The sequence below is a fragment of the Octodon degus genome, unplaced genomic scaffold (genome assembly GCF_000260255.1).
Source record: "Octodon degus isolate 3935 unplaced genomic scaffold, OctDeg1.0 scaffold00125, whole genome shotgun sequence".
In the NCBI taxonomy this organism is placed as follows: domain Eukaryota; kingdom Metazoa; phylum Chordata; class Mammalia; order Rodentia; family Octodontidae; genus Octodon; species Octodon degus.
The window spans coordinates 6,621,829-6,640,281 of NW_004524701.1; the positions used below are offsets into that span (position 1 = coordinate 6,621,829).

The window sequence follows — 18,453 nt, forward strand, 5'->3', positions numbered from 1 at the left end:
AAAGAAAGAAAGAGAGAGAGAAAGAAAGAAAGAAAGAAAGAAAGAAAGAAAGAAAGAAAGAAAGAAAGAAATACATCTCTTCAGTGGAAGTTCTACTGAAGAATTCTTCAATTTCATGAAAATAAAGAAAAATCATATTGTTAACTTTATAATTTTAAACTTTCACAAGGCAAAAATACTTTTACAACAGAAGATTCAATCTATGTGCCCTACACTTTTCTCTCCATAAATTTTTGTTGCATGAAATCAAATTGAAAGGAACTTATAATTTTCTTTTGTCTTAACTAGAACTAATTTCCTTAAAATCATCCATAATATTTAGTTTTGGGGGGCTTAAATCTAATTTTACACTTCAAGAATATTTAAATCAATAAAGTGTTACAAAAGCAATATCGCTTTGGCTAGACCAGCACTTTTTAAATGCAGCTTCCAATAATTAAGAATACAAAAGTAGCACTTTACATTTATAAGGTGAATACTATCACTTTTCAGCCAGTAAATTAGAGTAATTGACTTTTTATATTTTACTGACAACAACTACTCAATATGACAAATACTTACGACTTATGATAATTAAGTTCAAGTTTTTACACCAGAGTCAATTAACAAAAATTAATGTTTTACAGGACCCTAAATGGACTATCCTAAAAGGCCGTGAGACCACTGACATGGGAAGTGACAGAATGGACTGATTGCACTCTAAAAAGCAAAACTGTGCATCTGTGTGGGCAAGTCAGGACTAACCTAAGACCCACAAAAGTAGTAAGTCAGTGGTCCTATGTTTATAAAACCCAGAACCACCATTTCTTGGCAATGATTACACAAATGTGGAAAGTGTGCTTTAAGCCCACGTGTTTTTGGTACTACTCATACCAGGACTTGAACCCAGGGCCTTTTACAGTGAGTTACATTCTTGGCCTTTTTCTTATTTGCTACTTTGAATCAGGTTGCTAGTCTGGAGTCTTGCTGTACCTTCCCAAAAGGATAAGGTTTACAGGCATGTGCCACCACCTCTTGCTTTCAGTATACTTTGTTCTCAACCAGTGCTAAGAAAAACTTGCCTATTATCTCTCCCCATACAAATCTGGTAGGCAAAGCACTCATTCTGACTGAAGAGTACATTTAGATCAGAAGCTTGTTTAAACGTTCTTGGCTGACTGAATATAGGTTGTATCAGTTTCTATGTGTTGAAAGGACCAGTTTCTATGGTATTATTACCACTAATATTTCTTTCTTATAACATTGCACAGAGCTAAAGTAGAAGTGTACAAAGAAGGAAAAGGACCAGACAATAAACAAAATTTGAAATCCCGAGAAACTGTGAGGCAAAAAGTTACATTTTTGCAAAACTACCCCCTATTCTGTAAGAATTGAATGTTTGAACATGAATCTAAACGAGTCAATTTCAGTTGCCCCAGGAGTGACTAGGTCAACACCAGTGACAGAATAGTGAGGATGAAACATTACTGCACCTAGTGCCAATATCCAGTCAGAATGCAATTGGTTCAGTAACAGCAGAGGCATGGACCATACTAAATCTTGCAGTTTGGGACTGAGCACTATCTAGAGAAGAAACAGGCTGGCAGGGGTCTTGTTTGGGTATTTCTCAGCAAAGTAATCTGACTGTCAAAAAGAACAGGAAACTCATTTCTGACTTTTTAGAAAAGAAAATTGGCATTTTTAATGATTTTACTGTTGAAAGTTCATAGCAGAGTCTATTTTACTTATTACCTTTATTATTACTGACTATCCTCTAACAGCTAGTTATTCTAGTCCATATATTTCAAATTATAAATAAGATATCCTGGCCTAGTCAACTGAAATTTATACTTTAGGAGAATGTAAAGGAAACTATAAGTTATTATAAAAGTTATAAAAACCAGAGATTAAAATATGATAGATGTTTAAAAAATATTCTTTCTCTGGTTACAATCATAGTTCTTTACTAGGAAGATGAGGCTGACACGCTACTTTGTCCAAATAAAGAGAGTGTATATTGCAAATCCTCAACAGAATAGAAAAACAATTTTCATTTGGGTAAGGTTGTTTTCTTTATTGATCAAACTGAAATTAATAATTAGCAAAATATCTTGATAAGTGAAATAGTGATGCCTTAGATACTACTTTTGGCTTATTTAAGCACACAAAAAGCTAAATATATTTTAATGGATTGCATTAAAATACCACTACTTCTAAGTAATAAGATAATACAGACACAAAACTAGTTCTTACCCACTACTTTTGGCATTTTATATTCGGATCATCACCCAATAACTTAATAAAATAAAATCATGTTTTTAACCCATTCTTTTCACCATAATATTCGATTTTGTCTGTTGTAAAATAATATGCATATTTTCCATTTTTAAGACAATGTGAGGCAGTAATTTCATAAATAATTATTAAACAAAATATAAAGGACATTAATGGTTAGCGTCTTAAGTTTGCAGTTATAAAACTACATGGGTAAGGATTATCATTTGCTACCCTTAACCTGCATTGTTAGCAGCTGAAATTATTCTTTTGGTGAGATAAAAAATTTTTAAATTAGCTTACATTTTGGTCTGAGGTGAGGGTGAAGTTTCTTCCTTTGAAAATTTTATGAAAAATATCTCAGGAAAATATACATTATAAGCAAACCATATTTAGTATCTTTAAGAGTTTACGGATTTCCTAAACAATCTACTAAGTTGAAATTGTCACCCAAACAATCTACTAAGTTGAAATTTACCCACCCCCAAAGTTCAAAGATTCATTTAATAGAAACACAGGTTATACATAATTACCTGGGACCCTCTTAATAGAACACAAAACAAATAATTCTCCTGATACACATCTAAAGTCCAGATGTCATAGAATAAAAATAAATTTTCTAAGACAATGTACAAATTTCCCAAGGCTTGGTACCTTAGGAAGTTTAAGGGAACATCACAACATATATACATAGCAATAAAACAGGAGAATTAAAGTAGGGCTGCAGTCCATACAGTCAGTGACTTTACTTTTAGAATGGTAAATGACACATAGCTCTGAAGCATTCACTTTTGAGTATTAAGTAATCTGTTATAAGCTTCACAATTGAAGTGCAAATGCATCTTCCAAAAGCCAACTGTTTAAACCAAATTTCTAAAGGACATAAAATAGTCTCACATACCATCATGGAAGGTAGATTGAGCCCTGGACTGCTATGGGGCCCTGGTCGGCCTTGCCAGCCAACCCCACTATTGTGGAAACCTCATTGAACAGGGGCCCATCTCCCCACCATTGTGAGAGCATTAATGAGTTCTACACTGCCACCCATCATTGCAAGAGCCTTGCAGAGCTTTAGGCTGCCATCCCATCATTGCAGGAGCCTTGGTAATGTGTGATTCAAACCTGCTTAGGGTTGTGGAAGGCAGACTGAGCCCCAGACAGCTAAGGGGCCTTTGTGAGCCCTATCTCAAACCACAACCCCACTGTTAAGGGAGACTTGCTGAGCTGTGACCCATTCTCCAACCATCTCAGAAGACTTGGTGAGCATGATCCTGACCCCCACTGCTGTGGGAGCCTTGCAGAGCATCCATCAGCCAGCTCCTCCATTATCAGAAGAGCCTTGCTGAGCTGTAGCTCTGCCTGCTTCACCATCATGGAAGCCACACTGAACCCCAAGCAGTGGGAGCATTGATGAGCCAACCTCAACCCCCACTGTCTCAGGAGCCTTGCCAACACACGACCCACCAACTACCATCCTTGATGAGCCCAAGTGAATATAAGAGGCTTCAAAATTTTCAAAATGAAGTAGCAAAAGGAAATCTCAGATGACCAGTCTACACAAAACAAATCCAGGACACAATAACATAGATGAACTTGGAAGTCTCACACCTGAAACTTATTTCTGAAATAATAGCAATTAAAGTAAAGAAACAAGCTCATCAGACTATAGAAGAAATCATATCAGAAATAATATCTTATTTGAGAAAAGAAATGACAACAGTCATGAAAGAATTGCTTACTGTTTCTAGGAGACACATAGATTTAAAAAAAATAGGAGAATAGAAAAGTGATGAAAACATTGAATGAACAATATATGGAAGAACTACAATGAATGAAACAGTTACAAATATATATCCAGGAAATTAAAAATTTGAAAACTAGCAAAATTGCTTGAACAAAACTCAAGACAGAATTTCAGACCTTGAAGACAGGATTTTAGCTGGTGATCATGAAAGATCTCTTAAAAGGAACCAGGAAATTATAATTCAACATCTACAAGATGGTGCAAAAAAATAATATAAGACTAATCAGTATCAACAAAACAGCTGGAGTTAATACAAATGACATGAAAAGACTATTTGCAGAAGCAGTAGTAGAAAATTTCCCAAGCATGGGAAAAGAATCCGACATACAGTTAAGAGAGGCAGATAGAATTCCAATTAGCCATAATCAAAACAAATCTACACCCAGATACATAATAATCAAGATACAAGAAATTCAGCAAAAGAACAGAAAATTAAAAGCTATTAGAAAAAGCAGATCACCTTTAATCAGATCACCCATCAGAATCACAGATTTCTCAACAGAACCCAACCAGTAAAAAGAGCTTAGGATGAAATATTTCACATCTTGAAAGAAAACAACTCCTAATTCAGAGTGATGTATGCTGAGAAACTATTTATCAAATTTATTTATTTATCTATTTATTTGACACAGGGTCTCACTATGTGGCTTGGACTCATGATGATCCTTCTGTTTTCAGCCTCCCAAGCACTGGCATTATAGGCATGTGCCACCATGCCCAGTCTCGGTGGCCAGCTCAATCAATCCATCCCTGTGCTTGCCTATGCAGGCACTTGGTCCACTGCACTATCTTACCAGCCCTATTGTTTATCAAATTTAATAGAGAAGTAAGATATTTCCATGACAAAAAACAACTGAAGAAATTAATGGCCATCAGACCAACTACAAAGATTGCTAAAAAGATATTCTAGGGCTGGCCAGCTAGCTCAGCAGACTAACGCACCTGCTTTGGCAGAGTGCAGCAGCCAGGGTTCACTCCTCGGAGTGCCATGCCAGCTCCGCATCAGAGGCATGCTGAGACAGTGCTTGAGATTGGTCGTGTGGCACGTGTCTGTAATCCGAGCACGTGGGAGGCTCAACACTGGCAGATCACTATGAGTCCAATGTACATAGTGAGACCCTGACTCTCTTTGACTAAATTAGAGTTTTGTTACCTCAGACATCTTGTTATCTTTTACTTATTCCCAACATACTAATTATTTTAATTAAAATATTTACTATTTTTCTCCTTACCAGTTTAATTAAAATATTATATACTTCCCCTTACTAGTTTGGTATATATTTGAGACTACAGAATTTTCATTTTTGAATACTTGAGGCCTAGACAAAACTGAGACTATAATTATAAAGTAATGAATATAGCCATAAAATAAAAGTAATAATAACTTCAATTTATGCATTTAACTAAATGGCAAATATTACAATCAGTATTTTTTGGTACATTTTTGTATGTATATATAATAGTTGTTTTATCCTGTGTCTGATTAAAATGATATCTATATTCAGTTTTCTCTTGATCCAACAAATCTTCCCCACAAATCTTTTCTAGCAATGTGGCATTATTTTTTTTTTCTTTTTAATCTTTAAATAAATTTAGATGAATTCTGGCAGCAAGCCATTCACTTTTTCTAAGAGGGATTAAGAAAAGACAAAAGAGTATTAAAGATTCACCTAAGAGTGCAATTATAATAGGAAGACACATTATGATTGCTGGACATTAATAATGACCCACATAAGAAGTGGACAAATAACAAATTTGAAAGTTTAATGGAAAGATTGATGTGTAAAAAATAATGTAGAAATACTTCAAGAAGTTGAAAAGGAAAGGAAAAAAACATAAAAGTCAAAATAAAATATAAAATCACTAACTTAAAACTTTGGGACTGAAGAAAAATTTTTAGTATAATAAAAAATATAGAAAGTAAAAGACAATAATGAATATATTTTAGAAAATATAAATATAAATCATAGTGAAAGGTTTCAAGTCAAAAAACTTATGAACATTATTTTTAACAGATACAAAGTTTAAAACAAGTATTACATTCAAATGTACTAGAACTCACTACATCTTAATATCTTTCTAAATAAATGGATTTCTTGAAAGAAATTTACAAAAATCTAAGCAAGTCATAGGAAAAAATTTTTAGTATATGTTAATGCTTTCCAATACCCAAGAACTTGTCCACCAGTAAGTAATCCTAAGACTTTTTATCCAGGTCATAATCATAGCTAGGAACAAATATCAAGATGAGACTATCTTGTGGTGTTACTTTAAATTTAAATTCATATAAAAAAAGGTAAAATCCCAACAACCCATCATAAGGTGAAAATAATTCAAGTCAAAAATTCTTTTAATACAGGGTCGGGGAGATAGCTCAGTATAAGTGCTTGCCTGGCAAGTGCAGGGTCCTAAGTTGAATCCCCAGAACCACAAAAAAAAAAAAAAAAAAAAAAGTTCTTTTAATACTTAAAAATCCACCATACAATATAGTTCAGTATTGCTTTTCTAAAATATGCTATGAACACATACTTTACCCTACAGTTGTAAAATTCAAGGAAGCATTGAATGAGATACTAACAGCCTAGAAAAAGATTGAAATTCAGAGTGTGGTTTTTACTGACTGCACATCACTTTTCTGCAATTAAGTCAAGACTTATAAATCAAATCACTGTAAATAGCCAGATATGGCAGTGGAAGTTTTTGGCCCCAGAGCACTGGGAGGCCGAGTCAAGAGGATGACAAGTTGAAGCCCAGGATGAGCAACATAGTGATATCACCACTGATATCTAGATGTCCCCTTAAAGCCTCATAAGCTCACAGGTGAGACTTTTTCAAGGTGGCTGGATCTAAGGGTATAGTACTGGGATTAAGACTGTGCGGTACTAAAATAGTCCACCAGTAGGCTTATCATGGTTCTGGGCATGAGTAACAGAAAGACTCATTCTCAGCGTGGGTGACACCTCCAGAAAGGCTTGTTACCTAGATGGCATAAAAATGAGGAGGCTTCTGCTACTTTCTGCCTCCTGCCTGGGCCATTTCTCCTCTGTGATGTGTGCTACCTGCCTTAGAGCCAGCTATTTCACATAAAAGATCCTCTTAAAGGCATGTTATAGTTAAACTATCAAAAGTCCATAACAAGGAGAGAATTGTAAAAACAGCAAGACACAAGTAGCAGAGCACACATGAGGGCATCCAAATTTAAGATTTCTGAGATTTCTCAGTGAAGTTTAACTGCAAAAAGATATATATCTTTCAAGTCCTTGGGGATAATATTAGAAAAGGAAAAAAGCTAACTTACAACCAAGAACACCAAACCCAGAAAAGGTGTCATTCAACAGTGAAAGTGAATGTCATCTCGTCCCTGCCTCCGGGGTGTGCTGAGCCAGCAACTGAGTCCAGGTATGGTGACAATACGCCTATAATCCCAGAGATGGGGAGGCTGAAAATGGGAGGATGGCTATGAGTGTGAGCTGCGTAGTGAGATCCTGTACCAAATACATAAATAAAAATTAATTAATTAATTAAAAATTAAAAAATAAAGAAAGTGAAATAATCTTTCCAAAACAGTCAACAACTGAGGCAATTTGTTACAATGACCAGATTAGAAATTATAAGAAATATTGAAAGGAATCTTGTACCTGGAATTTAAGACAGTTACTTTCCCAATTAGAATAAGAGAAAATATGAAAAAAGAGAAAATAAAACCTGTCATTAGAATAGATGAACAAGGAGAAAAGATAATCAAATCATATCAATATACAATATCATTACACTGCAAAGATGAAAACACAAGGTCATATAAGAAACAAAGAATACACAGAACAATCAAAAAATTAACAAAATAAGTCCTTTCCTATTAGTAATAATTTCAAGTGTAAGTGGGTGAAACTTATAAATCTAAACTTTAGACATGAGAAACAATGTAATGCTATCTTGAAGAAACTTACTGTGTCATTGAGCTTGAGTGTGTCAACATGATTAGCTAGGGACTTTCCAGGGGGATTGGACTAACACACTCTTAGACGAGCCCAAGAAGGTCTTGAAGGCAAGAACTACACGTGGTTCCTCCCAAGGTCTTCTTAGTGCTGTTCCCCCTTCTGCCTGTAGGCCACTATGACATCAGCAGCCTTCCTCGACCACACCCTTTCACCATGACATTTTTGCCTTATATCCTACCAACCATGAAATAAATCCTTGGACACCACAAGCTAAAGATGTTGGTATCAAATACTGTGTTCCAGAAATGAAAAGGCTAATGTCAAAAATTGGCACCCAAGTAGTGGGGTTGTTGCTATGACTATACCGTGTGGGACAGAGGGCTTTGGAACTACTTTGCTGTAGTATGAAATGTTTGAAGATGCAGGCTGGAGAAGGTTAACAATGCTGAAAGCATAATACGATGGGTGCATGCTTTCAGAACTCAGAAGACCAGAATGTACAGAAAAAGCAGGATTTGCTGAGAATAAGGACTTCATTCACATTTAAACTATAGGTTATATATGCTGTACTCGGGCAGAAAAAATGTTTTTACATTTTGCCCATGTCCTGAGACTTTCTGGGAGACTGAGATTAAAGCCAGTGGACTAGATCATCCGGTGGGTGAAATGTCAAAGCCGCCCTACGTCCAGACTATGGCATGAATACTGCTAGGTGCTTTATCCAGATGTACACTGAGAATTGGGTGAAAGAGCGGTGCAGAACATTTGAAAAATTTAAATTTTAGATCAAAAAGAAACATACGGAACATTGAGGTCATAGGAAGTGTAGCCATGGAAGAGATTAGCGCCATTAAAAAGAAACCAAGTACTTCATGCAAGTACAATAAAAGGGATGTCTTGAAGGCATCTCAGACATCATCAAGACCCATCACACGCTCAAAGGTGCAAGAATGCAAACTTCATTTGAGGAGCAATCCCTTGGGACATTGACTCAAGAAGAGAACCCTGCAGAATTGCTTCTCAAGACTCAGTTCTATATGGTCAGTTGTCTAGGCACTGAGGGGTGCTACTGCAGATCCCAAGGGCAAGCAGCTACTGCTCAACCTACCAGCAGATCACGGCATCATGCATCTGATGCTTATTTTACTGGCATGTGGATTACAAAAGTTGTTGGGTCAGGGAAGGTCCAACCCAGAATTCAAAGGGAGGCCTGAAGGCAAATAACTCAAAAGGCAGTGCATAAAGCGGTTGTGATGCAGCTAAATGTGCAGTGGAGACCGCAGGGTGTTGGAGATGCTAGGAATATGGGAAGCTCTAGGGTATGAATGAAGCCAGCCCAAGACAGCACCATACGAGTTGTAACCAGCAAGGTAACAGGGGTGGAGTCATCCAAGCCTTTTGAAACTTGCATCTCACAAGCATATTGCAAGTGCTGGAAATGGAGCTACAGGACTTAATGTTTCCCACGTTAGACTTCCATCTCACTTTGCCTGTATTTCTTACTTTCCTAGTCTTCTGTTTTGAAACAGGACTATTCATCTTTGCCATTATATCTTGGAGTAATGTGCCTTGTGTTTTAAAAGGTGAAAGATTTATATGATCTGAAGAGAAACCAGAGTATTATACCTTGTCTTTTAAAATTTCTTTTTACAGAGATTCACAGCTAAAAGTTGCTTGTATCTCGTAAGAAAATTTGACTGCACTTTTAGAAAAATGCCAGACCTGTTGAAACCTTGGGAGGCAGATAATTGCCTTTCCAGTCATATACAGGATAGCTTTCATATGTCAAGCCAAATTATAAATTTGCTTTTTTCATTTCAACATTAAGTATAGTTCAATGAGATTAATCTGGGTTTCAAGTTGACAAGGGGTAGCACTGTATGGTTTAGCTACCTGTGTATATTTGTTTGGACTGAGAAGTACTCAGGATATTGGTAGAGTACACTTTTGAGTACATCAGAATGTGTCCTGGAGGCTTAACCTTTGGTATGCATTCCCTTGCCTATTGTGCTTGAGTGCTAACCTCTATTGTCCTCCTAGCTACCATAATCTACAAAGCTTTGCTCTCTTATGCTCTACTGTCAAGATGCTCCTGCCTTGGCTCCTATTGCCATGTACTGAATCTCCTGTAACTGTAAGCTAAATTCAAATTCTCCTTTGATTTGTGGATGCTAGTGACTGTGTCCCCAGATTGTGAAATTGACTAATACTTCACCAGTAGAGACCCCCATAGCCAGTGAAAGTATGGAAACAAATATATCTTCCCCCTACACCCAGCAACAAATATTTCTTTCAAGTGTAAATCAAGAAGAAGAGGAATAGCTGGGATTATAATTTATAATTATAAAATAGATTCTAAGTGAAAAGCTTTAGGAAGAGACCAATAGTTTATGTAATTGTAAAGGGATCAAGACATCAAGAAAAAAGAACAATTATAAACATATATGCACCCATTACCAGAACAGTCAGTTGTCTAAAGCATACATTACAGATAGACTCCAGCACAGTAATAGTTGAGGATCTCAACACCTCACTTTTATCAATGGACTAGTCAAAATAAGAAAGAATCACAACTGAACTCCGACAAACAAAATGCATCTAATAGACATTACGACATTTATCCAAGAAGTATAGGATGTATACTAATAAATGACTATGATGAAGTATAAATATAACATTAGATATTTGAACAATATATAGCAAAATAAAGTAATACCGCATGTTTGCTGGCATTTGTTATTTGTGAATAGTATTGTAATCAATTTTCAAAAGAATAAATCTGTTAAGCTAGATTCGATACGTTTTGATAAGATCACATTATGAATATCTAAAATACCCAGATAACAGCTTATTTACCACTGTCTTCTTCAAGATTCTCCCTCAATATGTCCATCAATCTGAAGTAAATGAATAGATTTAACAAGCGGTATATGGAATACTGCATAGCAAAACAAAGAATAAAATCATGTTATAGGCAAGTAAATAGATGAAGCCTGAGACCATAATCTTAAGTGAAAAAAGTCAGAAGGTAAAATGTCACCTGATTTTTCTTACAGAAAAAATATATAAAGAAATCACAGGTAAAATAAAGGAGAAGTGGTAAGAATAGCAAAAGCTTGGAGTAAGGCCAGGGAGATAGCTCAGTAGAATAAGCACTTACCTGGAAAACCCAAGGTTCTGAGTTCAAACCAGTACTGCCAAATTTGGTACCACCAAAAAAAAAAAACTTGGAACTGGAGTCAGAGATTAGGAATAGAGGGCAGGTTAGGGAGAAGATATGGAAAAAACAAAAATGATCAAGATATGTATGTGCCCCAATTCCCAGAACAAACATAATTATCACATACTGTGAATATATGTCAATAACCTAAAATGAACAAACAAACATACTGTAAACTGCCTTGTCCCTGTCAGTTCCTCAATGCAGGAGGTGCCTTTGATCACTCAGCACAGTCTTAAAGACTTCTAAGCCACTCTTTCTTTATGTCTACCTTCCAAAACAGCAGTGAGATATGAGTAGGGTCTCCCATTGTGAAGCAACACCTAGTAAAACTATGTTTGCCTAATTAGCAAGCATTAGTGGTCATATGGAGGAATTAATAGCTAACAAAAGTAAACATTAATATTATTTATTATTTTTTCTTTTATTCTCTGATATTATATACTCACAGTTCTCTTTTTAATTGTTATAAGCCACTATAAAGTATTTTGTTTCAAAAAAGAATAAATTTAAACCTCTCACTGCATAGTCATTTATGTTTTGAGAACATTAAAAATGATGCCCTTTTCACGTATGTGTATATTAAAATAAAAAGTTAATTTTCACTTTTTCCCTTATTGGCAACTTTTGTTGCATGTTTAGATTTTGTTCCCAGAGGTCATTTTTCACAAATCTTGAAGATGTGCCTCTACCCAGCATGCCAGCTTTTTTCTTCCCTGTGATTTCCTTTGACTATATTATTTACATTTAAATTTGTAGTAGAAAGTATTCCCCTCAGAAAGATTGACTTGCCCTCATTGACTTTCCCATAGAACACAATGATGACATTTTAAACATTACGGTATATTTTATATTTATACTTTACCAATCTTTTGGAAAGATATTCATGGATTTATATAGATCAATTTTTCAGATTTTTTGAGACAAGTTTTCACTGTGTAGTTCAGGATACCGTTGAACTCACTATGTAGCCCAGGCTGGCCTCAGATTCACAGTGATCTTCCTGACTCAGCCTCCTGAGTACTGGGATTACAGGGGTGTTCCATAATGCCTAGCCTACATTGGTCAATCTTACAAGCATCAATTTTTAAGACAACTGTGAAGCTGAAGTTAAATGTACTTCGTAAACATTTGTACTATTCGAAATGAATAATAACCTTATGAAGTGTGCTATCTCTAGGCTGAAATTTTAAGTATATGTGATCTTACTGCATGATATTAAGAATGAAATGGTTTACAGCAGGCCAAATAAATCAGCAGATCAAAGTGCCTGGTTAGGCAGATGCAGGGACCTGGGTTCAATCCCCAGCTTGCAGTGACACCCCAGGGCACACTGAGAGGGCAATTGAGACTGGGCATGATGGTGTGCACCTGTAATCCCAGGGTTTGGGAGGCTGAAAACACAAGAATCACTACAAGTGTGATCTGTGTAGTGAGACTCTGTAGAACCTGTACTAAATACATTTTTAAAAGTCAAAGAATGAAATGGCTTAAATATCTACTGTTTTCTGTGTAGTTAATTCATTATCTTTTCATTGTTACAGAAATTATTGCTTTTTTGATATTCAATGTATAAAATAAAACTTCAGTACTTCCATTCTTAGTATATTGACTCAGCGTTGTATCTAAAATAAAATGTATTCTTAATAACTTTAGGTGGGAAAAAGGCTATATGCTGGTGGCTGAGTGTAGGTTTGCCAGTGGCACCCTTTTAATAAAGGCTTTACATATTGTGTAAAATATATTTCATTTTCAAGAATTTTTAGGATACAAATGAGAGACCTATTTCATCCTAACTCTCAAAAGAAAAAGAAAACCTGTCATAACTACAACCTCTAAAACTGTGCAGGTTTATATATACCTCCTTCTTGCAATTAAAAATTCCATAGCTTAAAAAGCCCTTATTTATCATGAATCTAAAGTACAATGTCTATGTCTACTAAAATAAAATATCAATATCCAATTGTGTTGAGTCCACAGGGCTTTCTTCTGAGCCTTTTAATAAATTCATTCTTTTAATGAATTCTAGACTTTAACATCCTAAACAAGTAAATTTTAAGATTTGCAGAAGTATAAATAAATTAAATATGCAAATACTATATATACATAAACATATATACATAAACAGGCTATTAAAACTGAGAAGTTACTTTAAAAGTATTTTTAAATGTCATTATACAGCCTCAAAAATATATTAAGTGATTTTGATTATTGATTAATATGAAAAAAATCTATGAAGAAAACAATGTATATTGTCATACTTTGTAACAATCATTCCATTTCTGTGTCATAGCTAAGAGCAGAACTATTCACAAACCTCATATGTTGCTGGGCCTGGGGTAACCTCAACAGCATCTTCAGAATGCCTTGATGCTTTAAAAAATAAGGGTATGGGGCAAGATTTCTTGAAAACAGGATTATATGTAGCAGGCCCTAAGAGAAAAGAAAGAAAGGAATTATAGCAATGTATGTTTTAAAGTTATTGATTTTTGTTGCATGGATATTATTATGTTCATGCTTTAATATATAGTATAAGCAACAATCTTGGGTCCATTTTTCTGGATGCTTAAAATCATTCAGTTAGGTGTAGCACAGTAACACCTATTTTCTTAATATACATATTACAGATGTAACTTCCAAAAGAAATGGGGAACAGGGAGAAAAAAACAGACTTCTTAAAGATACATATATCATGGAACAAGATAGCTAATTCCTTCAGTTCCCAAATATCCTTCTCATATGTCAGTGAGGACGTACTGCTTGAATTACCTTTAAGAAATGGGAAGAGGAGTTTTAAAAGCAAATGGTGATTTAACAGTATTCTGGGTATTAATATTATAGAAACCAAGCACAAAATGGAACTTAAAACAGTTGAGTATAGTAAATAGTGTTTGAGTAAAATAGAGCTAAATCCTAAATAAGAATTTTATTTTTTAAACCAATGAGTTTCACATTGTATTCTATAATGCCTGTGAAAATGACCACAGAATATTTTAAATGTAGTCCCAAGCTTAAGAAGTTTGAATGCATTCATTCAAATAGCTCTAATGCTAATTTTTACAGGTTTGGATCTCATGTAAGATTTTAAAAAAAAAATTTGTGAGAACCACTTCCAAAAACAGTGAGTAGTTCATGAAACTTTTATAGTAAAGAAGGTTCATAAGAAATATGGTTGTTTATAAGAAGTAAAATCTGGCAGTACTTTATAAGATGAGATGACTTGAAGGTGGAACATTTAGGAATATTATCAAGGTTTTTATGAACATTAATACGGAAATAGAATAACTCAACATTCTCTAAGAGGTATAATGATCATTAGTGTGAACAGTGGATAAAGACAAAAATGAATAGGGCCTGTGAAAATAATAGTACTTTTGCAAAAATAAGAAACCACAGAAAGATACCATTGCAGAGGAACATTATGGGTTTGGATAGGAACAAGTTCTGTTGGACATGATTGCATGATACCCCAAGAAACGGATCCAGAAGACAGCTATCAACTGAAAAACTCAGCAAGAAGGTTTGGAAAAAAGAATGCAGTTAGACAAGAAGAGATAATGGCCAAAGATTTTTAAAGTGAAAGGTGTGGACAAAGAAGACTAACTGAAGACTAAAAATTTTTGCTTGTAAGAGGAAAGGAAGACTAGGCAGACAGCTTAGCGGTCTAAGCACCTGCCTGGCAAGTGCAAGGACCAGGGTACTATCTCCAGTACTATACCCTTTACCAGCCCCGCACCATGTAGGCCACCAAAACTGTGCATGGTCCACACCTATAATCCCAGTGCTGGAGAGGCTGAGACAGGAGGATCACTATGAGTCCAAGCTGTGTAGTAAGACCCTGTACTAAATAAATAAATTTATAAATTAAAAAAAAATCCGAGGAAAGGATTCAAAATGGAAAAAGTCGAGTTAATAGAATCTAACTACAAGGGCTGGCCAGATAACTCAGTGAACTAAAGTGCCTGTTTAGTCAGGTGCAGGGACTGCAGTTAAATCACCAGCATATTATGCCAGCCCCACTCAGTGCCAGTCCCATGCCTGGGGTGTGCTGAGACTGTGATTGAGACTGGGAATGGTGGCACTCACCTATATCACAGCACTTAGGAGGTTGAAAACAGAAGGATCACTATGAGTCTGATTTGTGTAGTGAGAACTTGTAGACCCTGTACTGAATACAGTTTTTTAAAAAAGAATCTTACTAGTACTACTTTGTATAACAAAACAGGAAAGAGTTATCTTTTTTGCCCTTTCATTGAATGTCTTGTGTTTTAAGACAGTGTTCTAGGAACAAAAAAATCAAATGTTTCAGGGGCGAGAAGACATCAGGAGATTTATCTTCACTGTAGAGAATAAAGAATGCAATTAGAAGAGTGGTCATTAAAGAAATCAAATTAAGTATTCAAGAGACAATGTATGCGGAAAGAAAATAAAATGTGGAGACAAAACATTCACAGTAAGTGTAAATAATTAGAATAGAGTAGATATGAAAATAGTAATGCAAAGCCAAAGCTCCCAACAACATGAGATTCAAAACTACCTACTTAGAAGAATGCATTTCTGATGGAGCTTTAAAATCTAAATATTGTATAATATACAGGTTCATACAAATAATTCTAATAATATTGCCAAATTTTCAATTATCAATTGAAAATATAAAATAGAAAATGATATCTAAGCTATCAATCATTCTAATATCAATTGAATTCATGGTATATATATAAAAAATAATAAAGCCCTGTAAGAAGCTTTTATGTTTTTGATATAACAAGTAACAAGTAAAGTGTTTTATGTAACACATGCTATCTTACTATAAAATAATAATATATACGAATTTGGAATAATATAGCATATTTATATGTCGAAAAAGCCTGCATGTGTCATATACACAATATCTATTTATTTCTTCATTTCTTCATTTATTTATTTGGTACAGGGTTTTTCTATGCAGCTCAGATGTCTAGTGATCCTCCTGTCTCAGACTCCCCAGGGATGAGATTACAGGCATGAACCACCATGCTCAGTTTTGGTGGCTGGGCCATCACAGCATTGTAGCTTTTCATATACAAACTAAACTACATATAGGAAAAAATGTATTCTTTACTAAAGTATCCAAAATAACCCCACAAACTGTCAGCAAAAACTAGGTGTATAATTCCACAAACAAAAAAATTGAAAATTACAACTTTAACCGTAGTGATTCGTAAAGGCTAGTGCAGTAGGTAAACTATTCACCAAGCAGTGTTGTGACAATAAGTTGCATTCTCAATTATGAAGAAATGTAATCTGTCCTCTGCTATTTTCATCAACATACAGCAACACAGCAACTTGTGAATGTGTATAATCATAGTTATAACACATTAAAATAAAAAAGTATCCCAATGTAGTTGTAGTAGATTTCTTTATTGGAATTCCCTGAGGAACATTAAGTGAAACAGGATTTCTCAATGTGTGTCTTGCTGCATTTTTGCATTTAACCTGCTTTAAGCTACAGAGTATTTTTTAAGTCTATTTCACTTAATTTTAAGTTACATTTCTAATTATATATGCTACTGCTTATACGATATAGGTCAAAGACTTAAATTGCTCAACCAACTCCAATTCACATCTGGATTCTGTAGAATCTTTCTGCTATTTCTGTACCAAAATACCACATTTTAATCACAGGTCATCAAAGAAGAAAACTATAAAAAGCCTGCCTCAGTCATGGCTAGTCTATAATGAAATCTGAGAACAGGTGATTCCTATAATTACATATTTTCCAGCCCTATGCCAACTCATTCTCTATGAAATGTCAGCCAATGCTACAGGGCAAAAAAATGGAACAACAAAAACAATGAGTAATTTAAAATAAAATTCTATGCTTCTGGCACTTCAGCAAGCCATTTTAGTACATTAGTGTGGACCTAGAATTACTTCTATAAATAAGGCTGTAAAATCTCTGATTTTAAAAGACAATCTTCACAATGAACAAACATGTATAAATCATGTAGTCATTCTTAATGTGACTGCTGAGCTCTTTTTCCATGTGAACATGACAAATCTATCAAAAAGTAAATATGTAGAATATTTTTAGGACTTAGAAAAAACTTAGGAAGTCATTCATTGAAATAGTATAGCTTTAAAATATCATCTACCGAGTTTCCATTTTTATGGTATATATTTTCTCACACTGATTTCATTCTTTAGTTTCACAGGTGAAAGAAGTAATAGTAAAGATACTTTTCTAGGACACAAACAAGCATCACCAATGTCAGTGCCATCTTTAAGTTTAATATTCTACTACTTCTAAATCTTCATTTGATTAAGTGACATTATATATTATGACCATAGAATTACAGTCTATGGAATTGAGCATATAAATCAAGAAAAAAATCCAGAATCTAAAGTTGCATAAATGTCCAAAATGTCCGTGTTTTCTTGCTCAGAATCAAAATCTGTAGTACATATTTGAAGAAATGATACTTACTGTTCAAATGTTTCTTTAAATATTTAGTCTTTAAATACTTAAAAGTGATATCTTGAATTACTGTAGAATATACAGAAAGTACTGACAAAACAGCCACTAAAAATGGACTAACATACTGCAAACTAAGTAGATGGAGAAATGCCTCTTTTGAAGTCTGCCTAACCCCTACACCTATTAGAACATGTGCTCCAAGCATTGATTAAACAGTCGAGCTGTCACTATTTGTACACTGACACTATTATGACATTTAAGTACAAAATCACATATACTCAGTTTAACTGAAATAAGTCTTCAGAAAGTAGTGTATTTTTACCTATGTACCTGTCACCAATGTGCTTATCAAAAAATGTATATTCATAAGTGCTGTCCAATGAAATTTTGAAAAGTTGTTATTAAAAAAGATGTTTAGGAGCGGGGGCGCAGCTCCGGCGCAGCGGCCGTCGCCGGGTGCGCGCCCGCAGTCTCCCCCTCTTCTCAGTCTTCCTCGGTCCCCGCTTCTACCCCCCGGCCGCCCACCAGCCGCACATTGCCCGAGAGAGCTGCCGGGAGCTCCCCGGAGCCTCAGGTGGTGAATACTGGGAAATAAAAAAGTACTCCAAGAATAAAAAATATGCCTCCCAAATTTAAGCGCCACCTAAATGATGATGATGTCACTGGTTCTGTGAAAAGTGAAAGGAGAAATCTTTTGGAAGATGATTCAGATGAAGAAGAGGACTTTTTTCTAAGGGGACCATCTGGACCAAGATTTGGACCTAGAAATGATAAAATCAAG

The 18,453-nt window shown here is 35.0% G+C and overlaps 1 protein-coding gene across 1 annotated transcript in view; it reads right to left on the minus strand.

Annotated features, from left to right (window-relative positions):
- Nucleotides 1-18,453, minus strand: part of Stpg2 (sperm tail PG-rich repeat containing 2) — an 809,484-nt gene that overhangs the window by 291,619 nt on the left and 499,412 nt on the right. The window contains 1 exon segment of the mRNA XM_023700602.1: nt 13,533-13,648. Within this exon segment, the coding sequence (XP_023556370.1) occupies nt 13,533-13,648 (116 nt within the window).